General features: G+C 27.4%; 1 protein-coding gene across 1 annotated transcript in view; it reads right to left on the minus strand.

Moving 5' to 3' along the window:
* LOC113383565 (potassium voltage-gated channel protein eag-like) overlaps positions 1-16,738 on the minus strand; it is a 221,038-nt gene that overhangs the window by 187,335 nt on the left and 16,965 nt on the right. The window contains exon 2 of the mRNA XM_026621822.1: positions 4,804-4,924. Coding sequence (XP_026477607.1) covers positions 4,804-4,924 — 121 coding nt within the window. The remainder of the gene's footprint in view (positions 1-4,803; positions 4,925-16,738) is intronic.

Below are 16,738 nucleotides of genomic sequence, written 5' to 3' on the forward strand. Positions count from 1 at the left end.
CAAAAATTAACAGTCGTGTTATTTTTAAATTGGCTGTGATATCCGTAATTTGATAAAACGTCTTTTATAATGGTAATAAAATTATCATATTTTAATCGTAATTTATGATGAATCAGATTATCATATTTTAATTGTAATATACGATGAATGCTGTAGCATATAAATACGTCAAGTATTACGCTTCTTTTTTACATAACATATTAATTAGTGACTACGAGAAAAGATAAGATAATACGAAACACCTAAAGAATCAGTTGGTCATTAAATGTATGCTAATTACAAAAACGTAAAGTTATAAAAAAATTCTAAATAATTTACTTTAAAATTTGAATATAAAGCATTCATGTCATACATAATGAAAATGAATGCCATAGCATTCACGTCCGAGAACTTGTTAAGTTATTAAATAATCAGTTATAGGTATTACCTTTACAGGTATATTAATAACAAGAACATGAAGTCATATAAAATAAAATTCAGAATAATTGACTCTTTAATTTGAATTCCATAGCATTCATGCCATTCTGCATTACAATAAAAATGAATGCTATAGCATTAATATCCGAGAACGTGTTAAAATATTGTCAAAACTGAGATGTATAAATTTGTTTTATTCGTTTTTTTATGACGATTCAATTCATTAGAACGAATGTTCTTGATATTAACACAAAGCATTTATTATAAAATATCTAGCTGAAAGTTTGATTTGAACCTCAATTTCTCAGAACAGTATTTATTTTTACACCTGACAACTCTTTTTGTCTAAGAAAACAGATTATTACATAATGTGAATGAGTAATAACTACATCTGATCGACTATAAGATAGGTTATGAATTATAAAACAACAAAAAACAAATAATAAATGCACAATACGAAATATATGCATTATTCCAAAATACATTGTTCACAAAATGTAATAAGAATTTTTTAAAAATTCGAATAAATTGTAATCAAGGCACTGCTACTAATTGAGAGGATTATTCTGCCATTTATCATACCACAATGTGTTTGAAAAAAGCTATTTTATTTATACTTATAATGCAAAATTTCTTGCAAATAAATTAGAAAATATAAGGAAGTACCTCATGAAAATATATTCATCATTATGTATTGCAAAAACACACATTACTACAAGTATGCTGCCTTGCCAATCCAATATAAACATTTTTCAAAGGTCTCGAAATAAAATTATTAAAAAAATACTAGAGACGCCCAAGTATGTCCCAAATTGGCTGATCCACCAGGACTCCGATATGTTCACGGTAATCAGTAGACATGCATCTAAGTACAAAACCAGTGGAGCAAATTTGCTCCAAATTATTAAGTGTACCATGACATTGGTAATATAGAAACAAAAGAGTGTATAGAAAATATCTCATATAATCGATTCTAATAAAATCATCGTAGAATAGTAGAGTATTGAGTTTTAATACATCAAATTATTTATGAAATGCTCGCCAACCAGAGTAGAAAATCATCCGAACCAACTCGCCAGAGACTTGCTCTCTTCGAATATACCCAGAAAACTCAAAAAACTAACCTTCTAGATTTAGCAAATTACATAAAATGTAAAGTTATTATTACTATTCTGTAATTTTATCTCATTGATTTTCAAACCTAAAATGACTAAAATCCTATATTTACATATTTGTAACCAAAATTACTGAATGCCTTACCAGGCAGATTTTGATCATATGGATAAAAACAAGTATGCTGCAAAATTCTATTTTATTATTATTGGAGAATCGTGTTGATTAATGGATGAAAACTCGCACAATTTTATAGCAACACAAAACTCTGGATCGATTCCAATATTTCTAAAACTATTCCATTAATATCAATTAGGGTTCGATTTTGTTGAAGAATTTTTAGGACCGTTATTCTTAATTAAAATTAAAATGCGTTATTCTATATATTGGCTGTTAAAAAATTCTGATAAATAGGTCCATTGTTTGGGTTCATAAATCTATATTTTTACCTAATCATCAGTTAATTATTTAGATTTCACACGTCATTCATTTATTGATGCGTTATTTTGTTTTTTTAGAATATTTATATGGATTAGCACACTTTAGAAAAATCAAAGCAAGACCCCATGCGCAAGAATTATTTAAAAAATTAAACCTAACATTAGTTTCTTTTAATAATTAAGTAAAATATCAGAAAGCACTCATATATCTATATATTTGTATCTCATAGTAATTGAATCCCTAGCTCGTTTGATCAGTATAATATTCTATCGTATTGTGTTATATCTGCCGTAAAAGCCGCAATATATATTTCATGAAGAAAGTATATCAAGATGTCTGTCAACACAATAGTTAATTTAGTTTATATATATATATATATATATATATATATACATGCTTTTGCGTGTATTGTAAATATTATGAAGACTGCCGTACTATAAATAATTCCATGACCTCTTAGTTAGTAAAAACGCTTTGTCGCATAGCCTACATTTATGTGTGCACACTTTTTATTTATAAATACACACACGCACACAAGTATATATATATATATATATATATATATATATATATATATATATACTGGAAACTGAGTAGGACCCATCTTTCAAAAAGAGTGCCCTGGCAGAACATCGTCGAAGGCAAAATAAGAGGACTGAAAGGATTGGGAAGAAGAAGAATGCAAATGATTGATGCCGAACGCGAGAAGAGGAAATACAGAGAACTGAAAGCCGAAGTACAGAACCAGGAAGCATGGAAGCAGAAGTTTGGGAAGAAAATTTCATGAAAACGAATATAAAATGATTAATTGCCAATTAATTAATAGTCATAAAACGATTATGAGAAAAATAAATACGTAAGGGGAAGAAAATCACTGAATATATTGTATTATTATGTTTTGTGTTTATAATAGAGACGATTAGAGTTAACTTACATATATATATATATATATATATATATATATATATACAAAAATAATTAACCGACACACCAAGTTATTCAAATACAATATTTTGACACAACACTGTGGATACTCTTACGGTACCTTGTTTTTTCATAATTTCAAGGCCTATGATAATAATATTAAAATCTGAGAGTGGTCAGAACATTATATAAAGTGCAAATCTAAAATTATCTGTTCATTCAAATTTAGAACGTATCAAAACATTGAGATAAATACTAGGGGAGTTTATGAAATAATTCAGAACTAGCGGTGTATGACATTGTGCCTTAAGAAAAACTCTTAGAACTTTCTTTTGTATGTACAAATAATATAAGAGTTAAATAACTGAATAAATTAAAGTCTTATAAATATCCGAAAGAAAATGTTTAAAAAAGTTTCTAAATTAATAAAAAAATATTTCGTTTTGAATAATTGTTGATACAGCTAATACTATCTTTCATTTTGGAATAATAATTATTAACATAGAGAAAACAACAGATAAATGACTGTTGATTCTATCTATTTATTCTACCTCTATCTTTCACGTGATCACATTTTGATCATTTTTTATTTAAAATTTTTAATGAAAGTTGTTGAAAGTGAAAGTTATAGAAAACACAATTAAAACGTAATAATCCTTTGCATTAGAGTATTGAGTTTTGAAAATGCATTATTAGGGTACTATACATAAAAAATTAGGTAACAAAAATTATGGATATTTAGTATAAAAAATTTTATATTTTGGAATTCCAAATTGTAGTTTTTCTGATCTTAGCATAACAATAACAAATGGCGAGACGTCTGAAAAAATAATGTTTCTCTGAAAACATTAATTTAATAATCCAACAAAAAGCTGAGTATTAGAGAACAATTTGTACAAAATATGTAGAAAAATTTATAATCGTTTGTATTGCAGAAGTAAGTTTTGAAAATACCTTACATAGGTACGATATCTAAGAATTTAGTAATAATAATTTTGTGTATTGTTAAAATTTGTATACAAAATTTAATAATTGAGAAATTCAAATTCTAGTTTTTTTCATCAAAACATAACAACAACAAATGCCGTAACATATAAAAAATAAAATCACTCTGAAAATATTAATTTAGTTATTCAACAAAAAGTTGAACATAAAAGAACAGTTGAGAAAATTGCAAAGAAAATTCTATTCTACTACTACATTTGAAAAAAAAAACAGATAGCAATTCATACAGCATTCCTAAACATTCCAGAAAATTGAAATGAAATCCGTAGAACATCCTAGAATATTTATTTATTTATTTATTTATACGTCAAAATATTATTTAGAATTTAAAAAAACAATCAAGGAAAATCAATTATCAGCGATTTTTGCAATAATATCGTTAAGTTTTCCGCAAAAAGGGCGACAAAATACAAAGAAATAGATGAAAGCACTCTTTGGTGGTAATACTTTGTTAAACTAAATACGGAAGTGGATTTCTCGACCCCAAAAAGCTTTATGACTGGTATAAAATACTTTTTTTTGTCTTTGCAACAATATTTATGTTATTACTTATATATTTAGATAAAAACTATATTGAAAATTTCGTTAGCTATAAATTCACATCTGAGCTGTGGTTTCTTCGACAAAGTTTTTTAAATGATTTAGGGAATCAGAATTGCATGATATCCTAATGGTCAAAGTTGTGGCGCCCTACAAGGGGCACGTACATACATATATACTTATATAGATCTAATCTTTATAATCAAGAACATTATCAATATATCTCATACATAATAAATTAATAATAATAAAAGATTAACAAAAATAAAATATTTTAAATAAATCATCCTTTTAAATAAATCATTCTTAAGGTAGAATTATTGTAATCAAATTAATCAATTTAAACAAATTCTAATTTTTTACCTGCACGACTTCTGCATGACTTCGGCCCTGTTGTACCCACTGATTTTGCAGAAGGCCTCATTGCAGTAGACGATAGGAAAGTCCACTATCTGGGCGTTGGCCAACAAGAAACTACTGTCCGCTGAAACAAACCAAATAAAAGAAATTCAGCTAAAATACAGTTATCTTACATTATTTAGCTTTTTTATATCTCAAAACATTTTTCATAATACGGACACTGGTAGCAGTGCCAAGTCTCGAGAGGGCAATATCAGAGTTGAGGAGTCGACGAGTTCACCAAGAGTAATTTGGGGAAAAAATGTAATTGAACTGCGTTTACGCAAAAGACTCTTACGATTCGTAATAATTATCATTATTTTCAATATTATAATAAATGTATTTGTAATTATTATATTTTTTCAACAGTAATTTGAAATAGATATCTTACAAGCTGGTGTGAACGATGCTCACCCTTAGATGTATTTTCTTCACGAACGCTATTAGAAAGCAATCTAATGATTATCCTTACTAATTGAGATATATATTTATTTTTACATCCATGAACTATGAGAAGGTAACCTACTAATGGTCCTTACTAATTGCAATGGCTATTGGAAGACTATTTTTATTTTGAAACATATTTTTTGAGACTATATTTTCCAAAGAAAACAGATATCACTGTGAGATATTAAACTGCAACTATATGGTTGCAAGGCCGAGTCTCTGAATTAGATTCAAGACATAATAATTATAAGTAAATTGAATCAAAAGATATGTAAAGCAGGGCGAGGTACAAAAGTCCAATTTGACTTTGAGCAAATATAAACTATATTGTGAAAACAGAAAATATCACAACAAATAACACATTTCAAACGAACAATTATCTGACTACCTTCAGTAAAACTGCCAGCTACTTAATGTGATTTTTAGATGTCTTTCAAAAATTCGTTGTCTATACCTTCTTACTCTACAGGCGGGGTAACTTGGAACGGCCAGGTGGCAAACAGGTTTATTGTCTTAATTTAATTTTAAAGGTATTTTACAAAATAATTACATTTTTAACTAATGCGCAAAAACTACCAACGCAATAGAAAATTCTTTTATTATGGATTTTCAAAGATAATTATAAATTATTTTTGTATGATTTTTTTATTCTCTGCTAACTTTATCAAGTGAGCTAAAAGTGAATTTGGAGAAACAATTGCTCATGACATTTTGTCATCAACAAAATTTAAAATATATTTTTATACATGGAAATATCTTTTTGCATATTTATTTCCACATAACTTTCTTAATAACACTTTCTACTATTTAAAAAAGTTTCTTATTTGAATTTTTATTTCAGAATTCAGTTAAATTTATGTTAGCTGCTTTCACGCAATAATTTTTAAGAATTCTTAACCATTTTCAATATTTTTAATTTTGATATAATTTTGTATGTAATTATTATAAATGAAATCACATAAATTACTTTTTATGTTTTATATTTTTCTATTAATTTTGTCCAGCAGTAATGTTTATAGACAAAATTATTATTATTTAAAGTTTGATTAGGAAAAATTATATTAAATTGAAATGTTTATGTTCATGTACGAGGTGTGTTCAAAAAGTACCCGGAATTACTAATAATTAAATTTCGCGGGTCTGGAGTGTCTGATTGTCAAAATTTTTTTTTATTGTGTTGGTATACATGCCCCTAAAGTATGATGAAATTTTCAGCTATATTCACTGTTTACTTTGTCTGTGGTAGTCGCTAAGGTTCGACGTGTTTTTCTGAGCTCGGCGATTTTTACAATGGAAGAATTGAAAAGTCAAAGAATTTGTATTAAATTTTGCGTAAAAAATGAAATAAAGTGTTGCAAAGTGCAAAAATTCACCAGATATGGCTCCGTGTGACTTTTTCCTATTCCCAAAGTTGAAGAGACCCATGAAAGGACGGCGGTTTTCCTCGATTGAAGAAAATCGCTGAGAGTGCTCAAGGACATATCAAAAAGTGAATATCAAGGGTGCTTCGAAAATTGGAAAAAACGCTGGCATAAGTGTATTATATCTGGGGGGACTACTTTGAAGGGGACCACATTAATGTAGACGAATAAATAAATATTTTTTTGAAAAAACGAAAATTCCGGGTACTTTTTGAACAGACCTCGTATATGTTTACTTTGAATTCTACTAAACTTTCTACAGTCTACTTTTCTGCTTTTACCTATCTACAGTCCCTAATATTTTTCATTACTTTCTTTTTTATGATAATTTTGCTTGTAATAATTGAACAATATTATATATTACTATTATATATAAGTATCAATATGATTTTATTTTTAAGATTAAATTAAGAAATATCTACCAATAACTTTATTGCAGTTGTATTTATTTTATTATAAAGTCCTCAAACCAATCTGAATTAGTTTAAAAATTTTAAATTTTCAGAAAAATTCAAAGTATAAACAAATTCAACTTGTTCAAAAACGTCAAGTTTTTTTTTTAAATTTCAAAATCTCATATTTTTCAAAATTTCCAAAAAATTCTAAAGATTTTTTAAAAAAATAATTTCCAGGAATTTTTCTTTAGGCAAGATGCCATGCACCACTAGTTTCTGATATTTGGTAGTATTTTCCCTAAGCTTAACATGCTATTTTTTAGAATACTGATAATTTTCTTAGAGATCAAAATATAGATTTTTAATACAGATCAAAATATTGTCAAACTAGAAAAATTATCATATAATATGAAACGCGGATTAGATTTTCATATCCAAAAAACCTTTTGAAAAAAAAGGTTAAAAATTAAAAAAAATCGTGAGACAATTTTCCAATGAAATAATCAGCATCAATCATTATTGAAAGTTGTGACTATTTTACTATTATTCAGTTAATATGGTATCAATCAGGTATTATATTTATGAATATTGTATTAATCATTTGAATTTTGTTATTTTGTTCTTACTTTTATAATTTTCTATTATTTAACATTTTTCCCTTACTATTATTTGGTTTTATTAAGATCGTGAGGATAATATGCCAATGATCATACTATTTTTAACTTAAAAATTATATTTTAATTATATAAATTATATAAATCGAACAATGCCATTTGATGTTTATTAAAAGTTATTTGTTATTTTCATATTTTTATACTAAATCATTCTCCATTTCATATTTTCCAAAGCACAACATTGTTTTTTCTCTATTGCTAATGCAACATATGCATACATTTTTAATAATAAAATCTTTAATAACAAATGCCTGCACGAAAATATTTTGATCACTTGGTATGAAAATATTCCTTATTCAATTTCATATTTATCTCGCATATCGTAAAATGAGTAATGCGATATTGAAATTCATATGGAGTTCATATAAGATTCATGAAAACATGTTTTTACGAGACTTCGACGTATCAAGAGCGAACAAGATTTTTGTTATATTATTCATCTATCATTATTTTAAATGGGTTATAAATTCCACTTGTCTGAAGAATTGAAACTATACTAGATTATATAATACATATTGCAAAAAAGCAATATGAGAAAAAAATCTCAAATCAGTTTTGGAAAAATATCAGGGGTAACCAACATTGATGGTAGGCTAGGAAGTTTTTAACAAAAATATTCGGAAGTAGAAGGAAAATTATGTGAACTAGTAATCTATACTAGACTTTATCATGCACTTTGGAACAAAGCAATGTATAAATAATAGATAAAAGCATCTCAAATCAATTTTGGAAAAATACAAGAGGTAACCAACATTAGTATGGTAGGTTAGGAATTTTTAGCAACAAATATTCGAAAGTAGAAGGAAAATAATGTGAACCAGCCATCTATACTAGATTATATTATACATTTTGGAAGAAAACAATATGAAAAAAGCATCTCAAATCAATTTTGGAAAAATACCAGAGGTAACCAACATTAGTATGGTAGGTTAGGAATTTTTAGCAATAATATTCGAAAGTAGAAGGAAAATAATGTGAACCAGCCATCTATACTAGATTATATTATACATTTTGGAAGAAAACAACATGAAAAAAGCATCTCAAATCAATTTTGGAAAAATACCAGAGGTAACCAACATTAGTATGGTAGGCTAGGAATTTTTAGCAACAATATTAGAAAGTAAAAGGAAAATTAAGTGAACCAGTAATCTATACTAGATTATATCATATATTTTGCAAGTAAGGAATATGGGAATAAAACCTCAAATCAGTTTTGGAAAAATCTCAGAGGTAACTAACACTAGTATGGTAGGCTAGTAATTTTTTAACAATATTTGAAAGCAGAATATGAACCAGCCATCTATACTAGAATATATCATGCATTTTGCAAGTAAGTAATATGAGAAAAGAACCTCAAATCAATTTTGGAAAATATCAGAGGTAACCAACACTGATGGTAGACTAGGAATTTTTTAACAACAATATTCGAAAGTAGAAGGAAAATTATGTGAAGCAGTAATCTATATTTGATTTTATCATATATTTTGCAAGTAAGCAATATAAGAAAAGAACCTCAAATCAGTTTTGGAAAAATATCAGAGGTAACCAACAATACTGACAAATTGTTGACAACAAGACATTAAATTTTTTAACAATATTTGAAAGCAGAAGCACACTGTGAATAACCATGATCTGGTATTTCGCCACAAATAGTCAGCAGAAGAATTGGAAAAACTATTTAACTTATCATATGTAAAATTGCTTCTTTTTTTATTTACTATTTTTTGATTGCTTACACCTTTGACAGAGTAAAGGTTCAGATGGTCCTTTTTACCCCACCCACACGTGAGCTTTTATAGAAGTTATATGAAAAAAACTATTGAATCTAACTCTAAAATAACAATACATCTCATAAAACATTTGAATAAAGTAAACTTAAAATTTATTTTGAAGTCTCATAAACTAAACAACAGTGCTCATATCCAAAAAACAATAACGAACAAATATGCTTCTGTTAAGGATTTTTGAACATTGCCGTTTATCTTTCTGATAGATACGTCGTGAAAATTTAGGTGATGGCTGGTTATACATCTTTTTTGCTCTATTTTCAAATATCGTTGTACAAAAAAATTTAACTTCACTTGTTTGAGATATTAGAGGTGGACCGTTCTACCCGCGGACTTCTAAGCCCAGCTTACACAAAATTTAATTTTTGCAAATTGTGATAGCAAATTGTGATAACAAATTGTGATGATAAAAGTATCAGGGCTGAGCATGCTAAAACCATTTTTCTTCAAGTTCTTGCATTACATAATAATAAGGGCTTAATATTGTTTTAGTGTTGTACTTTACTGTAATTATTTCAATTAAGATAATTCATAACTAATATTGCCAAATTTTAGTTAACGTTATTTGTTTCATTGGAAATATTAAATATGATATTTTCAGAAAGAATTTAAGTTTTCTTGAGTTATAATTTTATAACTAAATTCTCTACTTTCATATATAACTAAGTTAACGAGAAACGGTTAATTCAGTTCGCAACATTTATAACTAATAATATAATGATAAATAGAAATATTTTATACCAAATAACTTGGCCAATAACATATTCCCAAAAATTAAGGCAATTCAGCTCTGTATATAGGTCTAACGTGTATGTAATAATTAGCAGTAATGTAAAAACATTGATTTTCGTACGCGTTTCACGTAATGCTCCTATTTTTATATTTATATGACTAAAACACGCGAATGTGTAGGTGTAAATATTTGCATGTGCACAAATAAGGTAGGTTTTATGTAGTACACTTGTATTTTTATTTTGCGACTTTTCAAATTTACATAACAAAACAAAACAAAAATATTTTCCATGCAATAAAGATCAATATATATGATATTATTATGCGCATATTTTATATATAAGAATGGTAAGCAATATCTCATATTTGGATCAATTTGTAAGATAAATAGTTTCTGTCATGAATAAAAAACTAGAAGTAATGTAATAATCTTACCAGATGCTTAAGGTAAAATTTCATATAGAGTAACCTTATTATATTATTCATTGTTTTCAATAACATTGTTCTACAATTGTAGCTGAATTTTGAAAATACTTAACCTCGTTTTCCCGAAGAAGAAGTTTATGTTTTCACGAAAAAATCCGATTTGCTAATATTGTGTTTTCTTGACATTTCGAATCAATTTGAATTGAGTGTGACTAAATTTGAAAAATATTGGAAAGTGTGTGTGTGTGTATTAGTGTATGTGAACCGAATTTTGATCTTTTGTCGCCGATTTCTCAAAAAAAGTTGGGCCGATTAAAAAAAAAAAATTAAAAGCCAATTGATGTATTTCGATTATTTGATGTATTTCGGACTATGGTTGATCAGCTTTGTGCACCGATTGGCCAAGTCGTTTCTTTCTAATTAGCAGAAAAGTGTGAAATTTTTCGCCCAAGTTTTATCCTACATTTAAACAGATTTTAAAAATTCAACTGTTAGAAAGATATTGTTCGGGAATCGTGTTGATTAGTTTTTGATGAGACTTTGTACAACAATAGATTTCATAATATGAAATAACATACTAAAATATTATAGGCCTACGATAAGTGGATGAATCATAAAAAATCATTAAAGTTTATATTTTCTTCGCGCTCTTAAGCGATTCCAATAAGAATCTTTGCCAAAGCATATGCACGTTCTGTGCTGTTTTGCTGATAGCTACTGATTACAGTTTACGTCCATACACAAATAAAATACATTTTTAGAACACAAAATGAATGAAACGAAAGTAAATGATTACAGTTTATGTTGACACTTAAAGAAAATACATTTTTAGAGCACGAAATGAATAAAATGAATTGCATTAAACACATTAGTAAAATTTTATCCAATTACAGATATTATAAGTAATATAGGTAGTATATTACTATTTGAAAGAAATCGATTAAAAATCAAAGTGATTATTTTTTAGTGAAAGCAAAAATTGTATTATGAGAATAAGGCGTTCAACATTTTACCTAAATAGCAGAATCTCAATTATTATTGATTAAGTTGATTATGTATATATATATTGGGAAACTAATACAACTTGCCTTAGGGCAGAATGCTACATACAAAGAGTTTAAGCAAGTTATTGGAAGTTCACAAGTAAATATGTAAATATGAAGTTAATGACATACTCATAATTATTGGGAAAATATAATCAATTGAAATTTAAATACACATGAGAATAGTTATCCAGTGCTAAAGTGTAAATATGCTAAAGTGTTTAAAAAAAAACCTAAAAAAAATTTAATTTTTTTTAGGTTTTGTAAAGTACAAAATATTGAATTAATTGATCAAAATTTTTCGTAGTTATATATTTTTTTCCTACTGAACATTCTTTACCAAAAACCAATGCATCAAATAGTCAATACAAATTGAATGTTTTTTATTTTGATTGCAATTTATTCTTTTTTTTTAATGATTCTTTATATGGTCTTTTAGATACCTTGGTCTTAAAGAGCATCCTGAAATATTATAAGTCACAAAAAGTGGTTTAATTATCATTCAATTCTTAATTCGACACATATTGCGACGTTTTTGCAATTGCCTTAATAAGGCAAAATGACACTTACATCTAGCTTTTAGGCCTGTCCTTCAAAACTTTCCGCAGATTTTTTAATATTCAATAGAAATGTATTTATAATATCGAATTTTTGTTAGTTCCATCTATATAACATTTATATATTAGTAAGTTTTCATCCGATTGATTCAGTTTTTATTTGATTGATGATAAGTAAGTTTAATAGCAGTAGAACTTCTTTTAAATCGAATTTGTAATCTCATGTATAATAAACCTTATTTTTCATTCTATAATTTGGTGTATTTTTCTTACTATGATGTCATTTTTGAGTTATGAAGAAAAAATTAGTTATATAATGGAAATGTTCTTAGACAATATTTTAATAATAATTTTTACCGAAATTGATGAAAATAATATAAGAGCGAAAAAAATTTATAATTTAAAAAGTATATATATATATATATCTTCTATATATATAAAAATAAGTCGGGTTTTCCTTCCTGACGAAATAACTCCAGAACGCACGAACCGATTTCGACAATTTTTAATTCATTGGAAAGGTCTTGGGGTCCGCAAGGTTTATAGCTAAGAAAATTAGTGGTGCATGGCATCTAGCCCTAATGCAAATTGCTGGAACTTCATGCACCGTAATTAAAAATTCGAGTAATAAAAATAATCAATAGCTGTTTTAAATCATTTCAAATAGATTATCTTCTATATATATAAAAATAAGTCGGGTTTTCCTTCCTGACGAAATAACTCCAGAACGCACGAACCGATTTCGACAATTTTGCATTCATTGGAAAGGTCTTGGGCTCCGCAAGGTTTATAGCTAAGAAAATTAGTGGTGCATGGCATCGTGCCCTAATGCAAATTGCTGGAACTTCACGCACCGCAATTAAAAATTCGAGTAATAAAAATAATCAATAATTGCAAATAGATTATCTTCTATATATATAAAAATAAGTCGGGTTTTCCTTCCTGACGAAATAACTCCAGAACGCACGAACCGATTTCGACAATGTTGCATTTGTTGGAAAGGTCTCGGGCTCCGCAAGGTTTATAGCTAAGAAAATTAGTTGTGCATGGCATCTAGCCCTAATGCAAATTGCTGGAACTTCATGCACAGTAATTAAAAATTCGAGTAATAAAAATAATCAATAACTGTTTTAAATAATTTCAAATAGATTATCTTCTATCTTCTATATATATAAAAATAAGTCGGGTTTTCCTTCCTGACGAAATAACTCCAGAACGCACGAACCGATTTCGACAATTTTGCATTCATTGGAAAGGTCTTGGGCTCCGCAAGGTTTATAGCTGAGAAAATTAGTGGTGCATGGCATCGTGCCCTAATGCAAATTGCTGGAACTTCACGCACCGTAATAAAAAATTCGAGTATTAAAAATAATCAATAATTTTTTTAAATAATTGCAAATAGATTATCTTCTATATATATAAAAATAAGCCGGGTTTTTTTTTCCTGATCAAATTTTTCCTTTTCAAATATAAAACAAACAAAAAATTTCTTCATCTTTCTCACGAAACCATCTGGTGGCGAAACGGAGTTTGTCGCATTTGCTAGTATATATATATATATATATATATATATATATAATTCAAACGTTTATAAAGCTCCTTAGATCACAAAAATCTCAGAAATTGTATAAATTACGTTACGAAGCAAATAGAAATTCCAACTTTAAAGCATTTTAAATTTTGGTAAATGATAAAAATTAGTATGATTTTTCATCGACTTTTGACTTTTTCACTTTGCGATTCAAATTTTTGTGTCATTTATTTTATTTAGGCAATTTGTGGTGCAAGTTGAAGAGAAAGTATCTTGTCACAATAAGGTTCTGAGTTCAAATTTCGATTAGCGTATAACTTGATATCATATTGCAGTAATTATATTTATTTTAACTTGAAAATATAGTACAAAAAATAAGTTTCCAGTAAAAATAGTCCTTCAGTACCAACAATTCAAATATCATAATTAAAGCTAAACTTAAAAACGAAAATACAAACTTGAAATAGGGATGTAAAAATACAATCGCAACTAGAAAGGACAACCATTGAGTTGCCTTCTTGAAGCCATTTCTTAAAAAAGAAATAATAAAACAAATACAAAATATCTATTTGAAATAGACAGATCGCAGTTCATAGAAAAAATATAAGATATTTTACCTTCTATGCAAACAAAATATTTATATAATATTCATTTTAATTTGGACATCACTGATTGAAAGAAAATAAAAGCAAGTAGAAACATGGAGCAATTCTATGGAATTGTAATGACCTTTGGGACTTTTATATACATATTAGGGGTGATCGGTCAGTTAGGCGACTCTTAATTGCTATTTGTGGTTTTGTCAGATAGAGACTAATGCCTGTTTCACATGTTCAATAAAAAGAATACGAGTTTTTGTTATTTATTCGAGACTTATCGTAATAAAAAGCTTAACAAGATAACACAACACGCATGCAGTGGAACTATATTTAACGAGTGAAATTAATTGTAATGAAATATATCACTTAGCGACTGATTTTTTTCCATAGCAGGTAAAGTCCCAAGGAAATAAAGATTTGGATTGCAATGTACTTGGTATTTTGCAAAGAGAAGATTTCCTTCAGATATCAATTGTTTTTTACAAATATGTGATAAGTTAATATGTATGAACATTGTTTGCAATATTTGATTATATTATATACAGGGTATCCCAGAACTCAACGTCAAGCCAAAACGTGGTGATAGTATTGATCATAACTATCATAAATAAAAATTAATTAACGTAGTTTGAGAATTATAAGCATTGAAGTGCTACCCAGAGCTTGTTCAAACTCAATTTTTCGGTTATTGTGGTTAATTTTTATTATTTTTGATCATTTAAACTTTGGAACCGTAACCGAGAATAACATTTCTAGAACAAACATAATATCACAATTGTAGTTTTCACGAATTATGACTTTTTGTTAAGCTAAAAACTAAAAATGTTCAGAATTGGTCTACTTTCAGAACTGTATTAAAAAAAAGAACTAAAGTATGCAGGCAAGTTTTACTAAAAATTTGAAGCATTTATTCAGGATTGATGGTGTAAATTTAAAATTCCACAATAAAAAAAATTTGCGTAAAAAAATAAAAACCTAAAGTAACATGATCTTCGCATGTGCATTTCATTTACAATAAGATTTTCACGCATATTGAGCTTGTTCGTACAATAAACATTTAAATCGATAATTAGTCCACTTCTGGTAGGCCTATAATATTTTATTCGTTTTCACAACAACTTTATCGCCAATATTGTAAGTTAAACTATCAAAGTTTAAATTAACACAAACAAATTACAACATATAAAATAAAAGTGAAGTTTCATCAAAACCTACAGAGGACTAAATTTCAGGTTTAACTTATTAAAAATCAAAACATAAAGATAACTCCTCTCTGCCTATTAATTGGTTGTCAATTTTTATAAGCTCAAAAAAAACATTTTTACTTAATAATATATTTTTAGTCTATAAATCCAAGTAAAAATAGATATCATTATTGCTTGATGCACGAAAATTGGTATCTAGCGATTGCAAAGGGTTCTCCCACTGCGCCACCTTTTGCTAATTATATATCAATATTAATTTATTAATCTTCCGAAAGAGAATTTTATGTTTTCACTAGAAACCCCGAATCATATTCGTCATTCTAAATTGCTTGACATCAAAGTGGAATTTTTTTTTATTACAATTTTAAGTCACAAATAATAATATATCCACTGGATGCTAATTTATCCTGAATATTATATGTAACGATCTTATTGCTCAAAAAATTCGTTCAAAAAATCGCTTAAAAATGTCAAAATTAAGTAGAGATGCCGAATGAATCCGTCTGAGGATATATTTTCTACGATTACAATAATGCGCAAGAAATATATACATTTTCAAACTGAATTTAAATTTATATTTAATGTATAAAATAAATTTTAGAATTTCAAAAATAATGTATATTAAATTCTGAAGATTTTTGAAATTTGTTCGAACCGGATAAGTGAACTTTAAAAATTAAAAATTTTGGTATAAAACTCAAAAAATTTTTAACAAAATTAGTACTCATATTTAAAGTCTCTATGAAATATCAGATGACAGATGTGCATATGTCTAATGATCATTTCAGACCGCCAAATATCATTTTTTTTATATTTTTCTCTGTATCTCCGAAACCGCTAAGCCTGTTTTTCCAAAAATTTAAACAATTATTTATTTCGTCAATACAAGTAAGATGTGTTTCGAATCATTCAAATCGGTTGATCCGCGCGTCCGAAATCGTGGAAGAAAAATTGTATCCAAACATGTATATACAAACACACATACCTCCATTTTTTCGAAAATATGCCAAAGTGTCCAGAAACCTTTGAAACGTAAAGATATGCAAAAATTTTCATTTTCGATTTTTTTACAATTACTATAA

The sequence above is a fragment of the Ctenocephalides felis genome, unplaced genomic scaffold (genome assembly GCF_003426905.1).
Source record: "Ctenocephalides felis isolate EL2017-DRISC unplaced genomic scaffold, ASM342690v1 CF-g0.4_SCAFFOLD_03570, whole genome shotgun sequence".
Classification (NCBI taxonomy): domain Eukaryota; kingdom Metazoa; phylum Arthropoda; class Insecta; order Siphonaptera; family Pulicidae; genus Ctenocephalides; species Ctenocephalides felis.